General features: G+C 44.6%; 1 protein-coding gene across 2 annotated transcripts in view; it reads left to right on the top strand.

Annotated features, from left to right (window-relative positions):
* The window catches only part of RIF1 (replication timing regulatory factor 1), a 424,226-nt gene that overhangs the window by 19,385 nt on the left and 384,247 nt on the right, over positions 1-20,594 (top strand). For both annotated transcript variants that reach the window (XM_086957241.1, XM_086957240.1), the window contains exon 2: positions 20,357-20,435. In XM_086957241.1, the coding sequence (XP_086813367.1) occupies positions 20,357-20,435 (79 nt within the window). The remainder of the gene's footprint in view (positions 1-20,356; positions 20,436-20,594) is intronic.

The following is a 20,594-nucleotide window of genomic DNA, read 5'->3' as shown; positions in this document are numbered from 1 at the left end:
CCTTGTGTGGGTGTACCTTTAGCATCAAAGACTCTCAAAAAACTATTTTTTTGTAATACATATCTTAGCATGGCAAAAGGCAGTCGGAGTGTATTATTTAAAACTTGATTTTCTTTTCCTGGACCCTAAAAGAATCTAGGCAAAACACTTTTGTGTCTGTCGGATTGTAAAGTTTGTTAAAAAAAATCTAGGATTACTAGGAATAGTACAGATACACAAATCCTACACTGAGTTTAGGCAACTTGTCGGCCCTCTCCGGTGGAGGTTGGAGCACCTTGGGGTCCCAGATACCCTATGTGATTGCTTGAGAGGTGTAGGATGCTGGCTCTGTATATGATATTGCCACTTGGTGGTAATACTGTGCAGAGAGTCCAGGGGATCCCCAGAAGTGTACAGGACTCCATACAAAACTCCCAAGTGCTCTATTTTTGGTTGTGTGGGTGAGCAGCCATGGGCCTTTCGCAGAGGAGTGCAAGACGTTTACTGCACAATTGTGATAAATAATGGACACACGACTCAAGAAGGAGATCCAGACCAATTTCGGAAAAATTATACTTTGTAATTTTATTTCAAGACTTAACACCTTGCTAAGGTAAGTTTGTTTCAGTTAAAGATACTTATAACCTTCAGAAGTCGACAGTGCAATATTTAAACAGTTTAAGATTATCCTGTGGAAGAAACCAATTGAGGTATGTATCAAGCGAGTATATAACATACAGTTCCAGTCTTCAGGTGGTCAGACCAGCACTGAGTGGAGGCCCAGTCGTGGGGGACTGGGGCACCCCTTAAGGTGTGGATTTCAGTATCTTCGCCGAGGTGGTCGATACTGCAATGATTTTCACTCTCTCGGTTGGCGGGGGCAATGAGCGGCATAGGTTCCAGTCTGAGGCCAACACAGTTACTGAATCGATTTGGTGGCTGTAGCTAAAATGGGGATCCGCCGTTGTCGGATCATCCAGGGGAGTTCGCAGTCGGGCAGGTGGTGCAGGAGGCGACCGACAGGGCCACTAGCAGGAGGATAGACTCTCTGGCATGGAGCTGTGATCAGCTTGGGTTGTTGGCCGAGAGGATCCCTCAAGTTCATCCTGTTGCAGCGTTTGCTTTGGGTAGGGTAGGGTAGAGTTTCGTCAACACAAGTGCTGGTTCTCTATCACTGCAGTCTTTGAGAGATCTTGGGTAGCAGTGAGTCGTGTCAACACCAGTGTCTGTACTAAACTGTGGCGGTTCTTGGCGTTCTTTTGTAGCAAGGAGTTGCGTTGACCTGTGTCAGTCCTCCCTGTGGCGGTTCTTTGAGTTTTTCTTCTTGGACAGGTCCGCTGCCCACAGGAGATTGAAACCCTGGGAAGACTGCTGCCTTCGATAAAGATTCCAGAGGTCGCTGGCTGCAAGACTGGTCGCAGGTTCGCAGTAGCTGGAGACAGGCCGGTAGGGCTTGAGCCGAGGCAGTTGTGGTCTTTAGTCTTCTCGGCGTTATCGCCTTGTTTTAAGTCATTGCAGATCTGAGGGTTATGTCTGGGGGAGCCACCTAAATACAACATTTAGGAGGCATGTTAGAGTAGCAGGTAGGGCCGCTGGGGCTCCTTACCTCGGGTGACCACACCCTCCGATATGCCACCTTCCTGTGGGAGGGGGCATAGACCTAGCCTTGATTGGAGGTCTACATCCCATCCTCAAGGTGGCAGGGACTGAAAGTGGTGCTTCTCCTCGCTCCCCCCCGATCCTCCCCCTCCCACCTTTTGGCAGAGATCGGCACACATCCCATCTTTTTTTAATTTTCCTGACTGTTTTCCCACCCAAAGTGGGGCTGTAAACCAGGGGCTGCAATCTGGACGCTGGGGGTCATATTAAAAAGGCGACAGGCCTTTGACGCTCCCCTCTTTAAGCGCTGTCACCTCTGTCCAGGATGTACATTTACCGCTCCAGAGACCAGGGCCACCCTACCCATGGGTACATAAACATGTCCTAGAGCCAACGTGAGACCACACCAGGGTTGGTAGGGATTCAGGGGACACCTCTGAGGTGCCCTCTGGTTACATGGCACAATGAATCCTACAATCCAGAAGAGGCACGCACTTTGTCACAAGTCAAACACAGACTTGAGCTTTGTATAATTTGAAATAAAATCTGAAATGGAACACATTTCATACATCCCTTCATTCTCTGACCTTCGAACTGATTAACATGAGTATTCCATGAACTCCTTTATCCCTACGTCATGGTTGTACAGATGCATGAAAAACATTGTTAATCTTTTCGGAGCTGTGACTGTGAAAATCTGAGGTTGTCTAGAAAGCTTTGCTGGTGGACTTACCAGGAGTTGTAACTTTGCCAGTGGCTTCTTTTCAGCTGGTAGAGACTATAGCCGCCTGTGTGCAAATTCTTTGCAACATAGACAATTGTTGCATCAGAGCAGCTCCTTCATTGTGAAGGCTTCTACACGAGCTTAGTTGTTATGTCTAGGCTCAACTTCTGTGCTCGTACTATAACATTTGGTAAAATATATAGGAGGCTGCAGTGCTTTTCACTGTCTGGAAACATCTGCTGCCATTATACTTGGTAGGTTGTTTCAGGCCTAATAAATTATTACATAAGGTAAATACCCGGTCATTCGTTATACAATTGTTAACCAGCCTTTGGAAATGTAGAAGACTGTACTTCTCATGTGAGGGAGCGAGTTTTGGTAAATTGCAAGATTGCCTCTTCGAGCGCTCATTGGTCTATCACAGTTTTACTTTTGTGGGGACCTGTGTGTGCAGTAATGTTTGCTGCAGTGTAAGCTCTAATGCGTTATTTGTCTGTTGCTTGAAGTAAAGTCTGTTGCTTGAAGTAAAGTCTATCAGCCAGTTTCTGCATTTTAGGCAACACCCCTTCATAAAGTATATGGAAGCAATCGTTGCAGAACCAAAACTAATCCCCTCACCCTGAATTCTCCTAGATGTGTAGTTTTCAGTAACCCTGGGCAAAGTACTACGCTATGCACGCGAAGTTTGCGCTACTTCGCACCACGCGAATTGCACGTAGTACAGTGCAAACACGTGTATTGGTAATTTTTTGCTTGCTCGCTGTCTTCAACGTCAAGTTGGCGACTGCGAGCGCGCAAAATGACATCCCAGCGAGACTTTTTCCTCGTTCGCCATCAGCAACATCAAGTTGCTGATCGCGAGCGTGGAAAATAAACCTCCCGGCGAATTTCCAACACCGATAGGGCAGGTTTCTCATTGCGAGTGGTCTCGTATGCTCGCGATGAGAAACTACCAGTCTGCGTTGAGAAAGCTGCCGCTCGAGAAGAAATCTACTCGAGCGGCAGAAAATGACCGCTTGCACTGTGCAAGATGCGGTTTGCACTGATTGCACAGTGCCGGATGCTTGTCCGCACTGTGCAATCCGTGCAAACCGCATTTTGCACAGTGCACGCTCGCGAAGTGCACTCCGCGTACCTACGCGTAGCACTACTTCGCGAACTACGCCCAGGGTTAGTTTTCAGTCTTGTGTGGTTGCTAGTTTGCTGTCATTGAAGTGTCTAAAAACAAGTTGCTGTTTGAAAGTTGGATGACGTTTTGCACAAAACCCACCTGATGTGGTAGTTATCAACTCCTAGCTGGTTATGGTGCAGAGCTGCAACCATGTTTTTGCCGAGAGGGGTGTGAAAAATTAGTCTGTTATGCATGATTTTCAGATGGTTTTCAGTATGGACATATGGACATAGTTTTGCTTTTCATGGACTTCCTTGAATACCATGGCTAGTTATAAGTAGAAACAGCTAGAGCTAATGTTTTGTGAGTCAATAAAGTGTCTTCTGCAGAACTGTTTGGAGTTGCTTAAAGCTCCTTGGGTATAGCGCTTCCTGGCAAGAAAATTGCAGTTTGTGAGGACTTCAGGTACAAAAATGTATTGAATAGGTATAGCAGCGTTGGCAATATCCGTGATTGTATGTACGTTAAAAAATGTATTGAATAATCAGCGTTTGCAATATCCGTGATTGTATGTACGTTATTTAAGTTTTTATTTTCGTATCCACCTGAAGTATGTGAATAGAGATGGCGTCTTGGAATAAAAGTTGCAAATACTAAATATGGGGAAAAAAATCCTTAAAGTGTACAGGGAATGCAGCTTGAGGTACAAACCACAATTTCTGCGGCTGTATGGCATGTGCACGTAAAAACCAAGTGGGAACCTACAGTAAATCTGCAATAACTAGTTTGAAAATGTTCCAGAAGGAAAAAATATATACAACGTTTGGGTTGTACTGTTTTACGTTTCAGATATAAAGACGGGCAATTCGATTGACAACATTAAGATGAATAATTTGGTTTTAGCACACAAAGCTGGAGCATGAACAAACAAAATAAACTGGAACGTCACGTTTTTTAGGAAAGTGCTTAGTCATTTCTTGGTACATACAACAACATAGCTTCATAGACGTCGCATGTCTAAACACACTTACTATTGTACAGAATATTTGGTTTGAAAACACTTGTAAACTTGATTACACCACTGTACCCGCACTCAGATAAGATTACATATGTTTTAAGCGTATATTCCATTTTTATCTTTACGGAATGAAGCAACGATTACTAATCGGACTGGCTAAAAGAAATGCATTTCGTAAAAAGTCTTAGTGCTGCTTTAGCTTAGACTGAATCCACCAATGCCGCTTTGAGGACGTTAAACTGATAGAACTTTTTTTATCCTATCGCCCAGTACATTGATCTGATGATCCTCCTCCCCCCCCCCCCCATTGGAAACTGCTCTTCAAAATAAACCATAGTAAAACCTGATTGTGCCCCAGCTCATCACTTGCGATATGCACCCCCCTACATAGGGCCAGTCCATTTACCTCCTACCTGAATGGCTCCAGACTCTGAAATCCACCTACAACAATATCTTATTTGCATGTAGTAATATTTCTTTTGTCTGACCGTTTTGCATAGCAAAATCTTCAGTGTACTTGCTTCTGTTTGGAACGTTCACATGCTTGCTCTGTAATTGTAGAATGATTGTGTAGGGAATTTCAGCTAATCGGAGTATTATTAGAAAATTTGCTTTTCAACAAGCGTTGGACAGTTACCCTGTTAAGTTGCGTGGTGACGTCACCAAAAGGCTAGCAATAGAACAAAAACATTACTTTCACTCTTATCCCCTCTTCTGCCTTTGCGTATTATGTAGTCCTCCTATGGTCTTAATCTTTCAGAGGAATGAAGCTCTTACCTATGTACATTCTGTTCTGAGATTTCTGGTCACAGGATGACATTCTTTTCCCAGGGCATTTGGGCATGTCACCGAAGTTGAATCAGGCGGTCTCTGTAGCCACATCAAGAGCTGATTAGGCTAAAGATCGATCCCATTCCAGATTTTTCTCCACTCAGCGCCCCAGGTTTAATAATCTTTTCTGGATGTGCAGGGACTATGTTCTATCATTACAGCTTTTATATGGGGATCAAATTAAGATTTGAGTATGCTTGTCGAGAAGCGCCAGGGAGGCGAACAGAGTGCGCACCTTACAGGATTTGTGATGCCTGAAGATGCTGAGCGAACACCCCTCCCATGTTGGATATTAGTGAGCTCTGTGACTTGACGCAGTGTACCGTATGTTTTTCCCCCATTAGTGGTGTAGAGCTGGGCAGGACTATATCATGTGTTCTATGTCTGCTCCTGGAACCTGACAGCACAGGCATTAAGCATCTGCTTGTGGGAAGAAACAGCTTATTTGGGCTCTGGTGAATTAGGCGCGGTGCAGCATGAAGAGTTGCAGGGTTTTGAAACCTGAATCAAGGGATGCTTTTTGTGGGAACACAAGGGCACTCTGCCACTCCTTATCGTGCAGGGCTCGCCCAAACTACTCCCATTTGTGTCCTAGGGTATATAGGGGGTGCATCTTCAGCTCACAGATGGCTTTATACAGTCAAGTGATAATGCGACCACCAGGATCCATCGCAAGGATCCCTTGCAGCACAGGGTGTGTTGACTGTTCTGATTCTTTTGTTTTCCATAACGTTTGGCATGCGTGAGTTGCAGATGGAGGAGAAATTGCCCTGGAGGTAGATCATAGTCTGCTACGAATTGGTCAAAAGAAACCGGTTCCCTGATGTGAGGACTGAGTGTTTCGTCCAGTGAGCTCCTTCACATCGAGCGAAGGTCATAGGAAATTTTTTAAAGCCTAACTAGAGGCAATGCATGAGTGTATAGCAGGGTTGTCGGGTATGTATTGTAGTCCTGAAAGCCCTTGCCACTACCACCTGTTGGAGGCGGTGAGGGGATGCAATTTTTGGAAGTAGGCAGTGAATCGCCGGGGAGGGCAGGGTGCTGGCCACGCCACACATCTTTGGCGTGCCTCCCAGCTGGCCACAGCAACATCCATAGTAGTTGTGCCCTCAGAAAATGCGCTTCGAATGATGGGGCGCCTATCCCACCCTGGTCCATTGGGAGCTGCAGTTTGCTAAGTGTCACTCAACGTTGGCCAGTACCCAGATAAGATAGCCCAGCAGTGGGTCGAGCTCTCTAAAGAGTGAGTGAGGAAAATTACTGGGAGATCAGTAAAGTAATAAAACCAAGCTGGGTAGGATGGTCATTGGTGCTAGGGCTGTTTTACCTATTAGCACCAGCAAATGCCAAAATTTTGTTTTTGCCTTAATGCCGGATGTTGCCACCCGAAGATTCCCCTCAAATATATCTGCTGAGGTGTGGTGAATGCCTAGGTAATGTGTAGCTGTTGCTTGACAATGAAGAGACGTAGTACCAAAGCATATGGGCCGGGGTGGCTGGTCGGGGTGCAGTGGGTGGATGGCTGATTCGTCCCATAGTCTTGTGGGTTGCGTTGGGTATCTGCCTGGTTTTTGAATGGAGACCAGGAGCAATTCCCTTAAGGTTTGAGGGAGTTCGCCAGCTTTCAGTGCTGCATCATATAGGTCAGTCAGTTGGGTGCAAGTTGTGAAGAGAAAGTTCTGACTGCAATATTCAAGGGGTAGGCCATCAAGTCCCGGGGTTCTTCTGTGGACTAAGCCTCTAATCACCAGTGTTACGTCCTCTGTAGTTATTTGGGGGTCAAGTGCGAGTTTAGTGGTAATGGGGATGCGAGGTAGGGAAACTTCCTCAAGAAAGGAAATGCATAGTTCTTAGGTTGGTTAGATAAGGGCCTGGTATATCTTTGAGTGAAAAGCATAAGATGTGAAGTATGTCCTCTTGGCTGTAGACTGACGCACCTGTGGGTGTGGTCAGTTCAGGTATAGGGTGTGGGCTTGTATCTTGCCGCACTAGCCAGGCCAAAAGTCGGCCAGATTTGTCCCCCTCTCTATGGACTTTAACTGCGTGAGCTGTGAAATTATAGCTGCAGAGGCACTCCAGAAGTCCTGTTATGAGATCTTTGCAGCTGCGAACTACAGGGTCTATTTTCGGGTCCTGGTCTGCTGCTTTGCTCAGCTGTGCTAGACGGGCCTTTGCGCCTCTAATTTCACCATTTAGGATGCTGCCTATGCCCACTATCTGCTATATGCAATCACCCTGTCTCTCCTCCTTGAATTCTTCCCATTCCACCATCCTCGTAGAAGAGGTGTCTTGGTTCTTTCGTCAAAGTAGTGACAGATATGGTTGCCCTGTTCCTCCTGGAAGTGGGGGTCTTCCAGGTAGTTGCGTTGGAGCTGCCAAATGGGTACCGTTGGCCTTAGGGATGCCAGACCAATTTCAACGTGGTGTGCGTCATGATCAGAGATCGTCCTGCTCTAATACTCTGAGTGATGCAGCAGGGGAATCATGTAAGCCAAACATAGGAAGTCATCTAGACACGCATGTAGCCTGTAGGGCACAGAATAAAAGGAGTAGACTTTATGGGTGGGATTGAGTGTCCCCCAAACGTCTGTCAGAGACAAGTGTTGCTCCCAATTGCAGAGTGTTGGGGGGGACCTGAAAGGGGTGGGTGTGATCTGTGTTGGTTTAAGGTGCAGTTGTAATCGCCGCCAAGTACCCAGGGAGGTGCTGCAGCATTGGCGTGGACTGAAGAGGGTGGCATCCCTGAATTCCTCCTAGCCAGAGTTGGGGCATATATCCTTCCGAGGAGCAAGGGGCAGCCGTCCAAGTGCCCCTCTAAAAGAATGTATCAACCTGCAGTATAAATGGTGGTGCCCAGGACCTGATGCAAACTCCTGGCCGGATCCAGATCAGGGTGCCTTGCCCATACCCGGAGTATACAATTGCATAGATATGTCCTCTACAGTGTTTCGCTAGCGTTTGACCTCAACTTCTGTGTACAAGTCTCTGGTGGAAGGACTGTGTGTGTGTGTGTGTGTGTGTGTGTGTGTGTGTGTGCTGCCTCTTGACAGAGTACACCATATATCTTTTGCGATCTGTATGCATTCCCTGTACATTTAGTGTTTAGAAGGCGAACAGTGAATGGGTAGTCTGCATGAGGATGGAGTAACATAGCAGTTCCATTTTAGAGGTAGGACTCCGCTCATCTGTGCCTTGCCCCTGCCTGCTTTTCATAGCTTGTTGAGAATCCGCTATTTTGTGTGTGGAGTATAGGTGTAGTACGGGAAAGATCATCAATTGAAACTGGTTAAGCAGAACAGGTGGGGCCTACTGCAATTGGAGTATGCCCAAACGGAGTCATCTGGTAAAATTCAGAAGTGGTGTGGGGCGAGAAGCAGTTATTGTGATATTGTGCCCAGAGTGAATGGGGCCCTGATGCAAAGGGTATGCGGGCCCGTTTGGGGTGCAGCAGCCGCTGGGGGGTCGAATGTAGGGGCCTTTAGCGGAGCGTGGTGTAGTGGGTAGAGAAATGTTGGTGTACATGCAAGGTGGCTCAGTAATCAGAACATGACCTACTAGCAAATAAGTCTACAATTAGTTTACATGAACACCGGTGTCTGACGTCTGCATCAGGGCGTTGGGTCGGCACGCGAAGCTTCGCTGAGAGTCCTCAGAGAAGCGTGTCATCAGTGGTGAAAAGGCGGAAGCCCCTTTCATAGTCTGTCGGGGTTGGTAGGTGCAATGTCCGCAGCTGCCTGAAAGTCACACAGTCTATCTACGATAATATGCTCCATGTTTGGGGGTGTCATCACGGATGAACGTGGGGTTCCCCCTCTACGGGGTTCCCCCCGCTACGGGGTCAATTTAGTTTCTTATATTTCGACACAGGCAGGGAAGAGGGGGGACATGGTAAGGTCCTTTGGTGCGAGACAATAGTGTTCTGTCCAGTCCCAGGATTCCTTTGGATCTGTGAAAAAAAGTGGTCATTAGCAATGATCTTGAGGCGGGCCAGAAACAGAAGTGAGTACTTACCCCTTGCAAGCGTAGCTGACACTTGACGCCAAGGAAAGACGATCATTGTTGTTTGACTGCTCTGGTGTAGTCTGGGAAATGCATGATCACCTTGTCTTCCACCTTGAGCGGAAATGCCTGGTGGGTCGCCCTGAGAATGGTGTCTCAGTCCTTGAAGTACAGTTTTGCCAACATTGGCGGAGGAGGAGATTGGGAATGTGGGGGCATGTCAGCATGCAATGTGTTACCAGTGTAAAGAAAGGGGTAAGTTCCGATGTCTTAATGAAGGCTATGAACCGAGTCTTGGGGTATTGGATGGGGTCGCTTCCCTCAATCCTCTCTGGTAAACCCAGAATGTGCACTTTGCTCCTGCGCGTCCTGGCCTCTATATTTTTGGCTCTGTCCTGTAGTTGGTAGATCTAGTCCTGTAATTTGTGGACGATTGGCTGGTTGTCTGTCACAATAGGATGGAGGGTAGCCAGCAGTTTCTCTCTGTAGGACACCTTGTTAGAGAGCTTGCAGCAGTCGTGTAGGAGGCTGAGGTCGATGATCAGAGCGTTGAGGTGCGCTTTCATCGTGATGCGCACTATGCTCTACAGCTGCTAGTATTTGGTCCAGTTTGTCACTGTGGGCTGCTAGTTGAGGGTTGGCCATCTTAAAGGTTGTCAGGCATCTTTCACTCCACCCCATGCCATCCCTAAGATGGGGCAGCCGATCAAAGTCTACCCATGCCATTGGATGTCAGAGAAGTCTGTTTCAGGGGCATGTAGACGGGTGGGAGTCCTACGTAGTGTGTGGTGTCAAGAGGGACAGTCTACTTCTGTAGCAGCTGAGGCAGTAGTGCAGCCCCCAGAGAACAGGCCTTGGAGAAGCACACCGTTCTTGAGGGGAAGACATAGGAGGCCCTCCAGGGGAGTCTATGTGAGCGTCCCCGCCGTGCACCCCGATCTGCGCGCAGAGGTAGGAGCGCATAGCAACCCAAGGAAGGATCAAATGTTTGGGCCAGAAGCTCCAAACCGCCCCCAGTGGCAACTAAGGCGCAGTATTGAGGTGCGAGAATTAGTAGCCCAGTGGCAGGTCCTGCAGTGTAGGTGAGGTCATGACCCCCAGGGCCTCCGTCATGAGGTCTGGAAAGTTAATGAGAATCACTCAGCCCCGTCGCGTGCGCCAATGGGAGTGTGGGTGGGGAGGGTCCCATCCACTACAGGCAGGTAGCTGGTGGGGTGCCAAGATACCAGCACCCGGGTCTAGGGTGAATGCACCGGGCAGCGCGCCCGAACAAAACCCCTGGGGTGGTCTCTCCTGTTGGGTGTCAGGTGGTGAAGAGTAGAATCCAGGCGATGCTGGAAGAGGTCCATTAGGCTGCAAGTAGGCTGTTCCAGTCGCCACTGGTGCCTCGCTGGCCTCCTGCGTTGATCTTCTACTCCCTGTGTTGAAGAGGAAGGCCAACTACAAAGAAGTACCAGAGGGTCTATAAAAGGGAAAGAGTTTATAATGTGCAGGGAACAGACCAAAAAACAAAACAACCCTTAAGCTGGCTAGACGAGAGCGTGGTAAACCATGACAACTAAATAGATGGTCAAAAAATACCCATCAGTCACCACTCGGAACCGCCCTTCATCATTTGGGATTTGTCCAGACCATCCATGTAAGTATGTGTTTCCACAGACGCAAGGAGACCAGATGGTTAGTAGGTCTCCTCCGCTGTACCAACAATAGTATGGCCTACCACTCTTTAAGACTAATGAGTGGTGAGACGTGGTGTGACTGGGGAGTGCAGTGCAATAAACGTGAAAAAAGTAAACATGAAAAATGTGTTGTAAAATTGGATAAGGGAGCATAGAACAAACTTTATTCGGATGATGCTCGTTTGACCAAGATTAAAAATGTGTTAAAGACAGTTTGAAAAATGCGCTGTCTACAGATGGAGCCAGGTCGACATGTTTCAGCAATATATAGACATATTCGTCCTTGCTTTCTTCAGGACCACATAACAAATGAATGCTACTGCAAATAGTGAAGTAAATAAGAAGTGACAACAAAACACAGTTCGGGACAGACAAATACACAAGTCACCTGCAGTTTCCAAGTGTAAAGTCTTGTCTTAGGCTTACAGCTAGTGTCGTTCATAGTCTGTAAGATGTGAAGACCTCACCCCACCTGGCAGTGGCTCAGGAGTAGAGTGAAGCACCGCTCTAACAGTCGGTACTTCTTGGCCAGCGTCTAAGCCGACTGGGGAAGAAGGCCACCTCGTGGCACGCTTCAGAGTTGATGCAGATTCGGGGGGGGGGCCTTGCAGTGATTAATCTGTCACTGTGTGTATACGCAGGAGGCAGGGGAGCCAATGCAGGCCAAGCGCGTGGTCTCGGGTACTGCTGCAGCTAACCTGACGGTCCCAGTGCTCCTTCAGGCCTCACAGGGGTACAGGGCCGCGCTGTGAGCTCCAACTGGGCGGGTGGGGTGTGTTGGAGGCATCCATCCCCCCCCCCCTCTGGTAGGCCACAGCAAGCACTGCCCAGGACGTGCCGGCCAGCAAGCAACCCCAGTCATCGGGACGCTCCACCTTGACTAGGTCGGGTAAGTGGGTTGGGGGCGGGGGGGCACAGAGGGTAACCTAAATGGCGGCCAACATACACTGGGCTCTCCGGTAAATTCATATTCCCCCTCCCAGCAGTCACCACTGGCCCCCACAGGAGCGCTAATGATGCACGTCCGCCATCTTAGCTGGCTCGGCCTCGCCCCCTTCTACAATCTCTCCCTTATATAAAATCGAGAACAGTTGCATATATCCTGCCTTAATTGCAAGCCAGTACTGTGTAGCTTAATGTACGCATGGGTGGATAGTGCTACGCCCTACAGTCTCCCAGGAGTTCATAGTCTTTCCTTCTGTTCTTTGTATAGTACCTAGAGGGGGTAATTAGTAATCACCAAAGAAGTTCTAAACATACAAATACGTCTCATGAGCTGTCAAGGTCATTAGCACTCATGTTCATACTGTCAAGCTTATTCCCTTCAGATGTGCTTCCCCCTTAGGTTACATTCAGTGTGCAAATAAATGGCAAAGGTCTATCAGAAAAAATAATAGTTTGTAAAACTTGCAAGATCAAAGCTAGTTGTCTGAGGTCGAAAGTTGTCAGGTTTTTGCAGACTCTCCTGAACAGCTCGTGCTATAACTTGACAAACCCTTATCCTAAGTAGACTCCTAAAGTTTACACTTTCCTAGTTTGCAGTGCCCTGTATCAGGAGAGGATTCCAGTCTTGGCTGCGACCATGTGATGCTGAACCCAACCTTGCCAGGAAGTTTACAGCAAAGTGTCGGACAGCAGAATGGATGGTGTTCAAATATGAAGCTGTCCAAAATTTCGCCCAAGATTTCATACTCTTGATAGAACCAAATCATAGGGTATCTCCTGGAATTTCTCCACAGTACTCTCGGATTAGTGAAACCGATTCTGCAACTTCAGTTTTGCTGCTTCAAGTGTCTGGGCATTGGTACTAAGGAAAATACGCATGGCAACAACCTTGACTTATCAAGAGTAAGTGACTGATCTCAAATGCCCCTTTGGGGATATCTGTTTTTGTCAAATCTAGCTTTTAAATTTAGCCCTGTGCCAGTGGTGTCACATACCAGTTGTACAACATAGAGGCTCCATAGGAAAATAATGCTGCGTACCTTTGCAGAACTGCAAAACATCCCCCAGGCTAGAAGCCCCTGAGACATTGATGGCCACTTGGAGAAATTTACTCTTTTGTTCCTTTTGTGCTTCTGGCTCTTTAAGGATGAACTTACACCCTAATTGCAGCTTTCTGTATTAGACTTGAACCTAAATGAGCCTTGGCATTTAGGTAAAAAAAAATCTGATTTTGTTTTGAGGACAAGAAGCCTTCTGCCCCTTACCTACGATATTTCCCAAAGTGTTCTCCCCCCCCCCCGTCCCCCCCCATCCCATATTTCAAAAGACATACAGGGTGGGTATTTCATAAATAACAGTCTTTTCGCCTTCCTGAACCTAAGGTTCAGGTTTGTCAAGTGCTTGGGATATTGTCACATACAACTTTTGACAACCTTATTGCCGTCCACAAGCCTCGAAACATCATATAAAGATAAGCCATTTACCCATGAACTGGTTTCAAATGATGTGATCGTGAACAAATATTTTAATTCATTCAGCCGCCATTTTCTTCACTATCCTGTATGAGAGCACCTTCAAATGTGCAAGTTCAGTATGTCTGCTATACAAAAAACTCTTTGGTTGCATTCTAATAGATTAAACTTTTTTTCCATATATTATGCAAATCTAGGGAACGCATGACCCCTGATTTGCCTCTTAGTTAATTGTCCTCCGGGTGGGGGAGGGGGCAGGAATGTTTCTCAAATCATGTTTAAAAACTATCACTTTTAATTAATACATATCCTAAGCATGAAGTGGTAGCACACAGTCTTTTATAATCAGCAGATTTTACATTCAAATGGTCGCAAACATTCCCACTGATATGTAGCTTTACTGATAAAATTATATAATGCACAAATGTTTGGAAATAGCTTCTGCAAATAGGTTTTATTTGCAAATCACCAAATAGTGTACTGGTTTGTTTTGCTCCTATTTAACTCAGTTTGCATCACAATTCCTAATTAAGTGCTTTTGAAATTCCTGATATATTTTGAAATGTGTAGTAATTTTCAGGCTATTTATTTTAAACTTATTTGAGATAAAATTAACTGCCCTTTTCAGACCGCTCACTTGACAAAAACCTGTAACTCTAGTAAGGGTGAGAAAAATAAACCTCTTTTTCCAAACCGCAATTAGTTAAAAAACAAACTGACATTTGATCTTTCATTGAAAAGACAAGATAGCAAATGTGTCGAGATAAAAACAATATTTAATTGCATCTTTATTGCTCATTCACTTTCTGAATGAACAGAGCACCTGTTCTTTCCAGTCTAAGTTTACCCCCCAGATGGACCTAGTAGGTGTTAAAATGGCTCAACCTGAAAAAACTTTAGATTTTTCTCCTTGACTAAGATACAAGTGGTATTCGGTGCATTTGATTGCCTTGACCTGCACCTCTGCAAAGCTTTCAAACTTTGTCCTTGAGTTAGTATGAAAGCTCCTTGATGGGCTATCATTTTATATGGCTATGAATTGTATGTGTCTATGGATTTTATATGGGGATCTATATTTGGAGTGCTTGCTAGCTAGGCGTTCCCATGCGAACAATACTTTTAGAATGTTGTCTCTTTGTGTATTTAAATATTTATCATACATTTCTGTACTTGCCAGGCTATGTACCTTTTGAGGGGGACCTTTTCATGTAAAAAAAAAAAAATCAGTAATGTATTACACAGTATATATTAAATATTTGGGTAATCTTATGACATGCTGCAATATTTTAAAAATAAAAAGCAATTTCTCAAGATACAGGGATTTAACGTATGCCTGTGAAATATGGATTTCATCACAATAATTTCAACACATCATTCTGCTCAGTATTAGTTGACCATTGTTAAACCAGATTTTTATCCTTGAAAGCTAACCTGAACATACTTATTATAATCAATTCCCTTTTTGGCTGCCTTGTCTGTCGTGATTGGCTTTAACTGATTTAGATTCAGAGTTAGTTTATAGTAAAAGACAAAATGTGTTGTGATACAGGACCAACAGATTGGTCCGGATAGTCCGACTTGGGAACGTCCTTCAAAATCCTCACGGTAAATACTTCAGCTAAAACGTTATTAAAGAAAACGCAGGTGCACTTTAGTATTAGGCTTGTTTGGTTTGGGAAATAGGTTGGCTGCCCTGCTAATGGGTGTTACACAAAAAGCGAAAAGGAATCAATATCTTTTAGATATCCTGGTGTGTTATGCTTATATGGAGGGCCAATGAGACCCTTCGTTTGGAACCTTAGGGAACCCTCTCTTTGCTCTTCTCTGCACTGAAGTTTTCATAAATATTTTTTACGCTAGAATGTCAAACTATGTGCAGGATCCCGGACCAGTATAGCAGAGAAATAAATGCCTCCAGCAAATACATAAAGACTTTGTAATAACATTCTCTAGTTAACTCAAGACCTCTCTTTAACACCATCAGTGCTGCAGCAATTCCCCCTCTGTGCTACTTCTGATTTATTCCCATTGTTCATGACGAGCTCAGCTCGTCATGAGCATCGAAGGGGTTAAAACGACTAGAAAAGTAACCAGATTGGGAATATTTACCATTGTATTTCAAGCAAAATTGAGTCTTCCTTGGTTTGTGTGTTGAGTGCCTCTGTGAATCTAATGGATCAACATTTCGATGAATAAGAAGGTGCATAGATGGGTGAGTGACTCGGTGACTTAATGAGTGGATAAGGAACAGTCATGTGACCTTGTAGATCGATGATTATTGTGAAAATAAGTGCACACGAAGACATGGAGGGGGGGAGGTGTGACACAAAAGGGCCGATTATGATGTTGTTCGGAAAGCCTTCATCTGCAGATTGCTTTCCGACCAACCTCTCCAGTTTCAATTCCGATGCCTAATAACAATGTAGGCGATTGGAATTGAAACTGGCTGGTCATTCTGGCTGGATTTTAACTGGCTTTTGAGCCTATATGGCCAGTCGGATGCCCCAGTGTAATCCCCAATGACTAAGTTTCCGCTTTCGGGATTACATTGTCCGTTTCAGACAGGCTTTCCATGTCTGGCTTTCCAACATGAAAAGCCTGACGGAAAGCGACTAATTCCTCCGCGGCCTCCAGTTGGGGGCCGAGGGGGCACCTATGGGGTCCCCCTGTTAAATAGCAAGATTTTGAAACCATGAAAGAGGGAACTAATAGAAATAATTGATGTAATAGCAATAGTATGTATTTAGAGGAGTTATGACCACTTTTAGCCCCGGTGCCACTGCACCTGCTGCACCATTTAAATCATGACCCTACTGCCTGTAAGGTAACTGCCCTTGTGAGTGCTTATTTAGTAGTAAAATATTGCAATGTTTGGTTTTAAAGGGTTTCCTAGAGCTTTTGGCCCTGGTGCCGCTGCACCATTAAATCCAGCCCCTTTTAGCTTTTAAGTAACTGGACTAGTGACTGCCTGTTTAATAGTAAAATATAGCAATTTTAGGTGTTTAGTGGGGTACTTAGAGCATTTGTCCCCAGTGCCGCTGCACCATTCAAATCTAGTACCTTAGAACAGCAAGATAACTGCAATTGTAACTGCCTGTTTAGTAGTAAATTATAGCAATATTAGATGTTCAGAGGAGTTATGACAACTTTTTGGCCCAGTGCCACTTCACCTGCTGCACCATTCTAATCATGACTCTAGTTCTGAAAGATAACTGCCCTTGTGCCTGCCTGTTTAGTTGTAAAATATAGCAATAATCGGTGTTTAATGTGGTGCCTGGAGCTTTTGTTCCCGATGCCACTGCACCTACTACACAATTGAAATCATGACCCAAGCGCTTGCTAGATAACTGCATATTTAGTTGTAAAATATAGCAATATTTGGTGTTTAGCGGAGTTCTGACAACTTCTGGGCCCTGTGCCACTGCACCATTCAAATCCTGACCCTGTTGTCTGCAAGGTAACTGCACTTGTGACTTCCTGTTTAGTAGTATAATATAGCAATTTTAGGTGTTAAGTGGAGTCCCTAGAGCTTTTGGTCCTGGTGTCACTACACCTGCTGCACCATTCAAATCATGACGCTGTTGTCTTCAAGGTAACTGTACTTGTGACTGCCTGTTAAGTTTTACATTTTAGCAATAATCTGGGTTTAGTGGGGTCCCTATAATTTTGACCCTGGTGCCACTGCACGTGCTGCACCATTCAAGGCCCGTTTATTTGCAAAGCAACTTCAATTGTGACTGCATGTTTAGTAGTCAAATATAGCAATGTTAGGTGTTAAGAGGAGTTCTGACAACTTGTGGGCCCGGTGCTACTACACCTGCTGCACCATTCAAATCATGTCCTTTTTGTCTGCAAGGTAACTGCACTTACGGCTGCCTGTATAGTAGTAAAATATAGCATAGCTCTTGTTTAGTAACTTTATTTTTAACGCACGTTTTACATTTATAATTTGGGCATAATGATCAAATAGATCAAGTTGGAAAAAAATCAATCAGATAATGCCTATAAAGTGCAAAGAAAAGTATTGAGGCATGAATAGGAAATGCCCCAAACGTTCTAAGGCTAAAGCATCTGCTTTACACAACTAAGTAATAAAAAGCAAGCATTCCGGTATGCTGTTAGAAGCTGTCTGCCTTTGCGGTGAGAGATCTTATTTTGACAGTGACACCAAGCGCTGTGCAGGTGAAACCTAAAAATAAAGATTGAACATTGGTGTGAAAGGCACTTTACTTTTTTTTCTTCCTTTTGTACTTGGTGGATAGCTGATTTGGGGACCCTTTGCATGAACTGATCTATTTGAATGGTCTGTGCGAGTAGCAGGTATCGGGCTATGGCAGCCACATCGTGCAGAATGTATTAGTGATGCCATGAATAGGATACTGGTTTTGTAGCATCTTAAAGTTGACCGTTTTAAAAACGGCTGGTCATTGACTGCCTGCAGAATGTCATGCCAAAGCTCAGACAAGTTGGCTATTGATTTTTTTTTTAATGTATTTATTTATTTTAAGGTATGTTGTTAGCCAACACATTACGATTGGTCTAAAATTGTTTGGATCAAGTAACTTACTCGCAGGGACGTTCAGCCAGCCCTCTACCTTCAATAGTCTGTTACTGTCTTTTCTGTTTTTTTCTGCCTACTAGAGCATGCCGCAGAGGATCATCCCACTTCAGCAGTTGGCTGGTTTTGCTGAGGGATTTCATTCTACTCTCTCACAAATAGCACTTCCACACAGTTACCTAATTTCCAGGGACCACTTTAGCAAAGTGTGCTTTGTGAGGCCCCAAACATATTTTTTGTTTTTGGCAATGTTTACTTTTATGTTGGCTAGGGCCCGACAACTCCCACCCCCCGCCCCCACAAAAAAAAGGTTTTACAAAAGCCATGATACAACAAGGCAAGCATTGACAAAGCCAGAAGGCCGACAGCTAATGCGAGACCAGGCAGGTAGAGTCTGCTGATCTTTTTCAGTCACTTTTAATTGAGCTTGGGGTAGCATTTGATGTGTTATCTAGCTTCCCCCTTGCTTCAGACCCCATAATAACTCGCAATAGACAAGTATCCACATCAACATGTGTTCTGATAACTGCTATACTAGGCGAAAGTAATGTTAGCATCATGTAAACACCTGCGAACAGGCAGCAGTAGCCCTTGTTTCCTATGATGCACAGGACTCTGAGAACAAACTCGATTTGATTTTTGGTTACAACTTATCTTATTGTCACAAGTATCCTGGCAGAGTAGGTAACATTTGATTGTTTTTTGGTAGTTTGATAAGGATTGCTGCTCTGCGGGTAGTTCTTCATAGTTTAGGTTTTTAATGGCAACATCTTTGATTTTGTTTCTGCACAGTAAAGCTGTAGCAAACTGTCTTTTTTGGATTTGGCTGAAGGCTATCTGCCAGACCCAGTTGAACAAGCACTGGCATAACAAATAGGTTTCACATTTTATATTGTTTTGAGCTGTTGGCTTTGCCCATGCTAATATGTAAAAACATTTTTTTAATTAAAAGAACAATCAACTAAGGGCGGGGGGGGGGGGGCAGTTTCTTATGGTACCTCAGACCTATACATTAAGTTTGTTTTCAATCTTCACAAATAGCATAGTTTATCTTTAAAATACTATTAACTTAGGCAACTGAATGGAATGTAAAAAGAATAAGAAAGTATCGAAAGATAAAGAGAATGCTTCTGAAGACCTCATTTAATTTCCATGGTATTTGGCCATTTGCTCCTACAGTAGCCCAGGGAGCAGCTGTATGCTCCTTCAGGAGTTGAGCTCCATAAAAGTCTGGTTGTGCCAAAGCTTATGATTTCATATAATGTGTAATGCAGCAGATTAAACGAAACAACTCTTGATATCAGCTCTTCAGCCATACCTCAGCCAAAATATCCCCTTTTCTATGCTTTTACAGAATAGATGTGAGGGGTGAAGAGCAACACCATGCATAGAAGTTTGGGATCATTGAGGCATGACTTAGCACAAGAGTGATAGAGCTAAAAAACGCATGCACTCTTATGCAGTGCGGAATGGAAAAAAAGTAGTTCCTTAAATGTAAGAAGTAGGATACACGTCAGTATTGTGAAATGTCTGCTCCAAGGGATGGACAAACACAAGAAGGGTAAAGCAGGCCATTGAATAAGAAACAGGTAATTGAGTGACAATAAAGACTTACAATGGTGAGCAATGGGCGGCTACATTCCCACTTTAAGCTCACAATGGGTAATTCGCACCAAGACTACTTTAACCGCATTGGAAACTCGACCTAAAACAAAACTAGATGGGATTCCGTCACTCACCTGCTACCAACTACGAGTACCCGGTTTGTTAATAAAACCTGGTGCATTGCGATGTTGCATGTCTCTTCAGCTTATCTCCACACCTGAAAAGGGTTTTCATTGTTCAGCATCCCTTTCCCACTGAAGGGTCTTGGCTGTCGGAGGCATCTGAACTGCTGTAGTTTGTCGTCTTGTAAGCTTTTCCTATTGTAATTAATACAGACCCTTTTTCAAAAAGCAGCCTTAAAATACTTTTTGGCACACTACAGTAGTAGGATGTCTTCAGAGATGCTATTGTCTCAATAAGTCTCAAACTGGGTGTTATAAAAGCTAAGTAGTGTTCAGTAGCTGTTTCAGGGCTTGATGGACTCTATTGCTACACTTTGACTGTTCAAAAGGTTTGTGTTGAGATTAGAAGTGGCATCTGTTATCTTACTTTATTTTGTATCATGATACAGTTACCTAAAACCATACACTAATACAGTATTAAAATAGCATAGCTATCTTTAAAAAATCACCGGTTTCATATGGATAAATAAAGCTATGTTGAATGTACATCAGGTTTTTAAGTGTAATAGAACCTTACTGTTTCCATTGTTCTGCTTCTCTTTCCAGCTTCCTTTTTTTCATGCTAAACCCAATTTAGAGCAATCTTTAGTAAAGTTGGCTATGTGTATGTTTTCCACTGATCTGTAAACTGACTGTTTTGTTTCTTCTTTCTAGTCGTCTAAGTGGAGAGGAAGGCAAAGAGTTCACTGCAGTGGTTGGACAGCAGTTCCCTCGCGTTTGTAAATTATTTAAGGTGATTATCTAAAAATCAATGTTTTAATATGACTTTCTGTACAGCACGACTAGCTCCCTTACCATTTGTCACCCATCCTTTCTTGCTCCTCCTTCACTATTTTTACACATGTCTGAGGGTCTGCTACAAATGGGGAAAGGCCTATGTGTGGAAAGCTTC

Source organism: Lissotriton vulgaris, chromosome 2_1 (assembly GCF_964263255.1).
Source record: "Lissotriton vulgaris chromosome 2_1, aLisVul1.2, whole genome shotgun sequence".
NCBI classification, from domain to species: domain Eukaryota; kingdom Metazoa; phylum Chordata; class Amphibia; order Caudata; family Salamandridae; genus Lissotriton; species Lissotriton vulgaris.
Note: the sequence above shows the minus strand (reverse complement) of the source record. Positions and strands in the feature narration are given on the sequence as shown.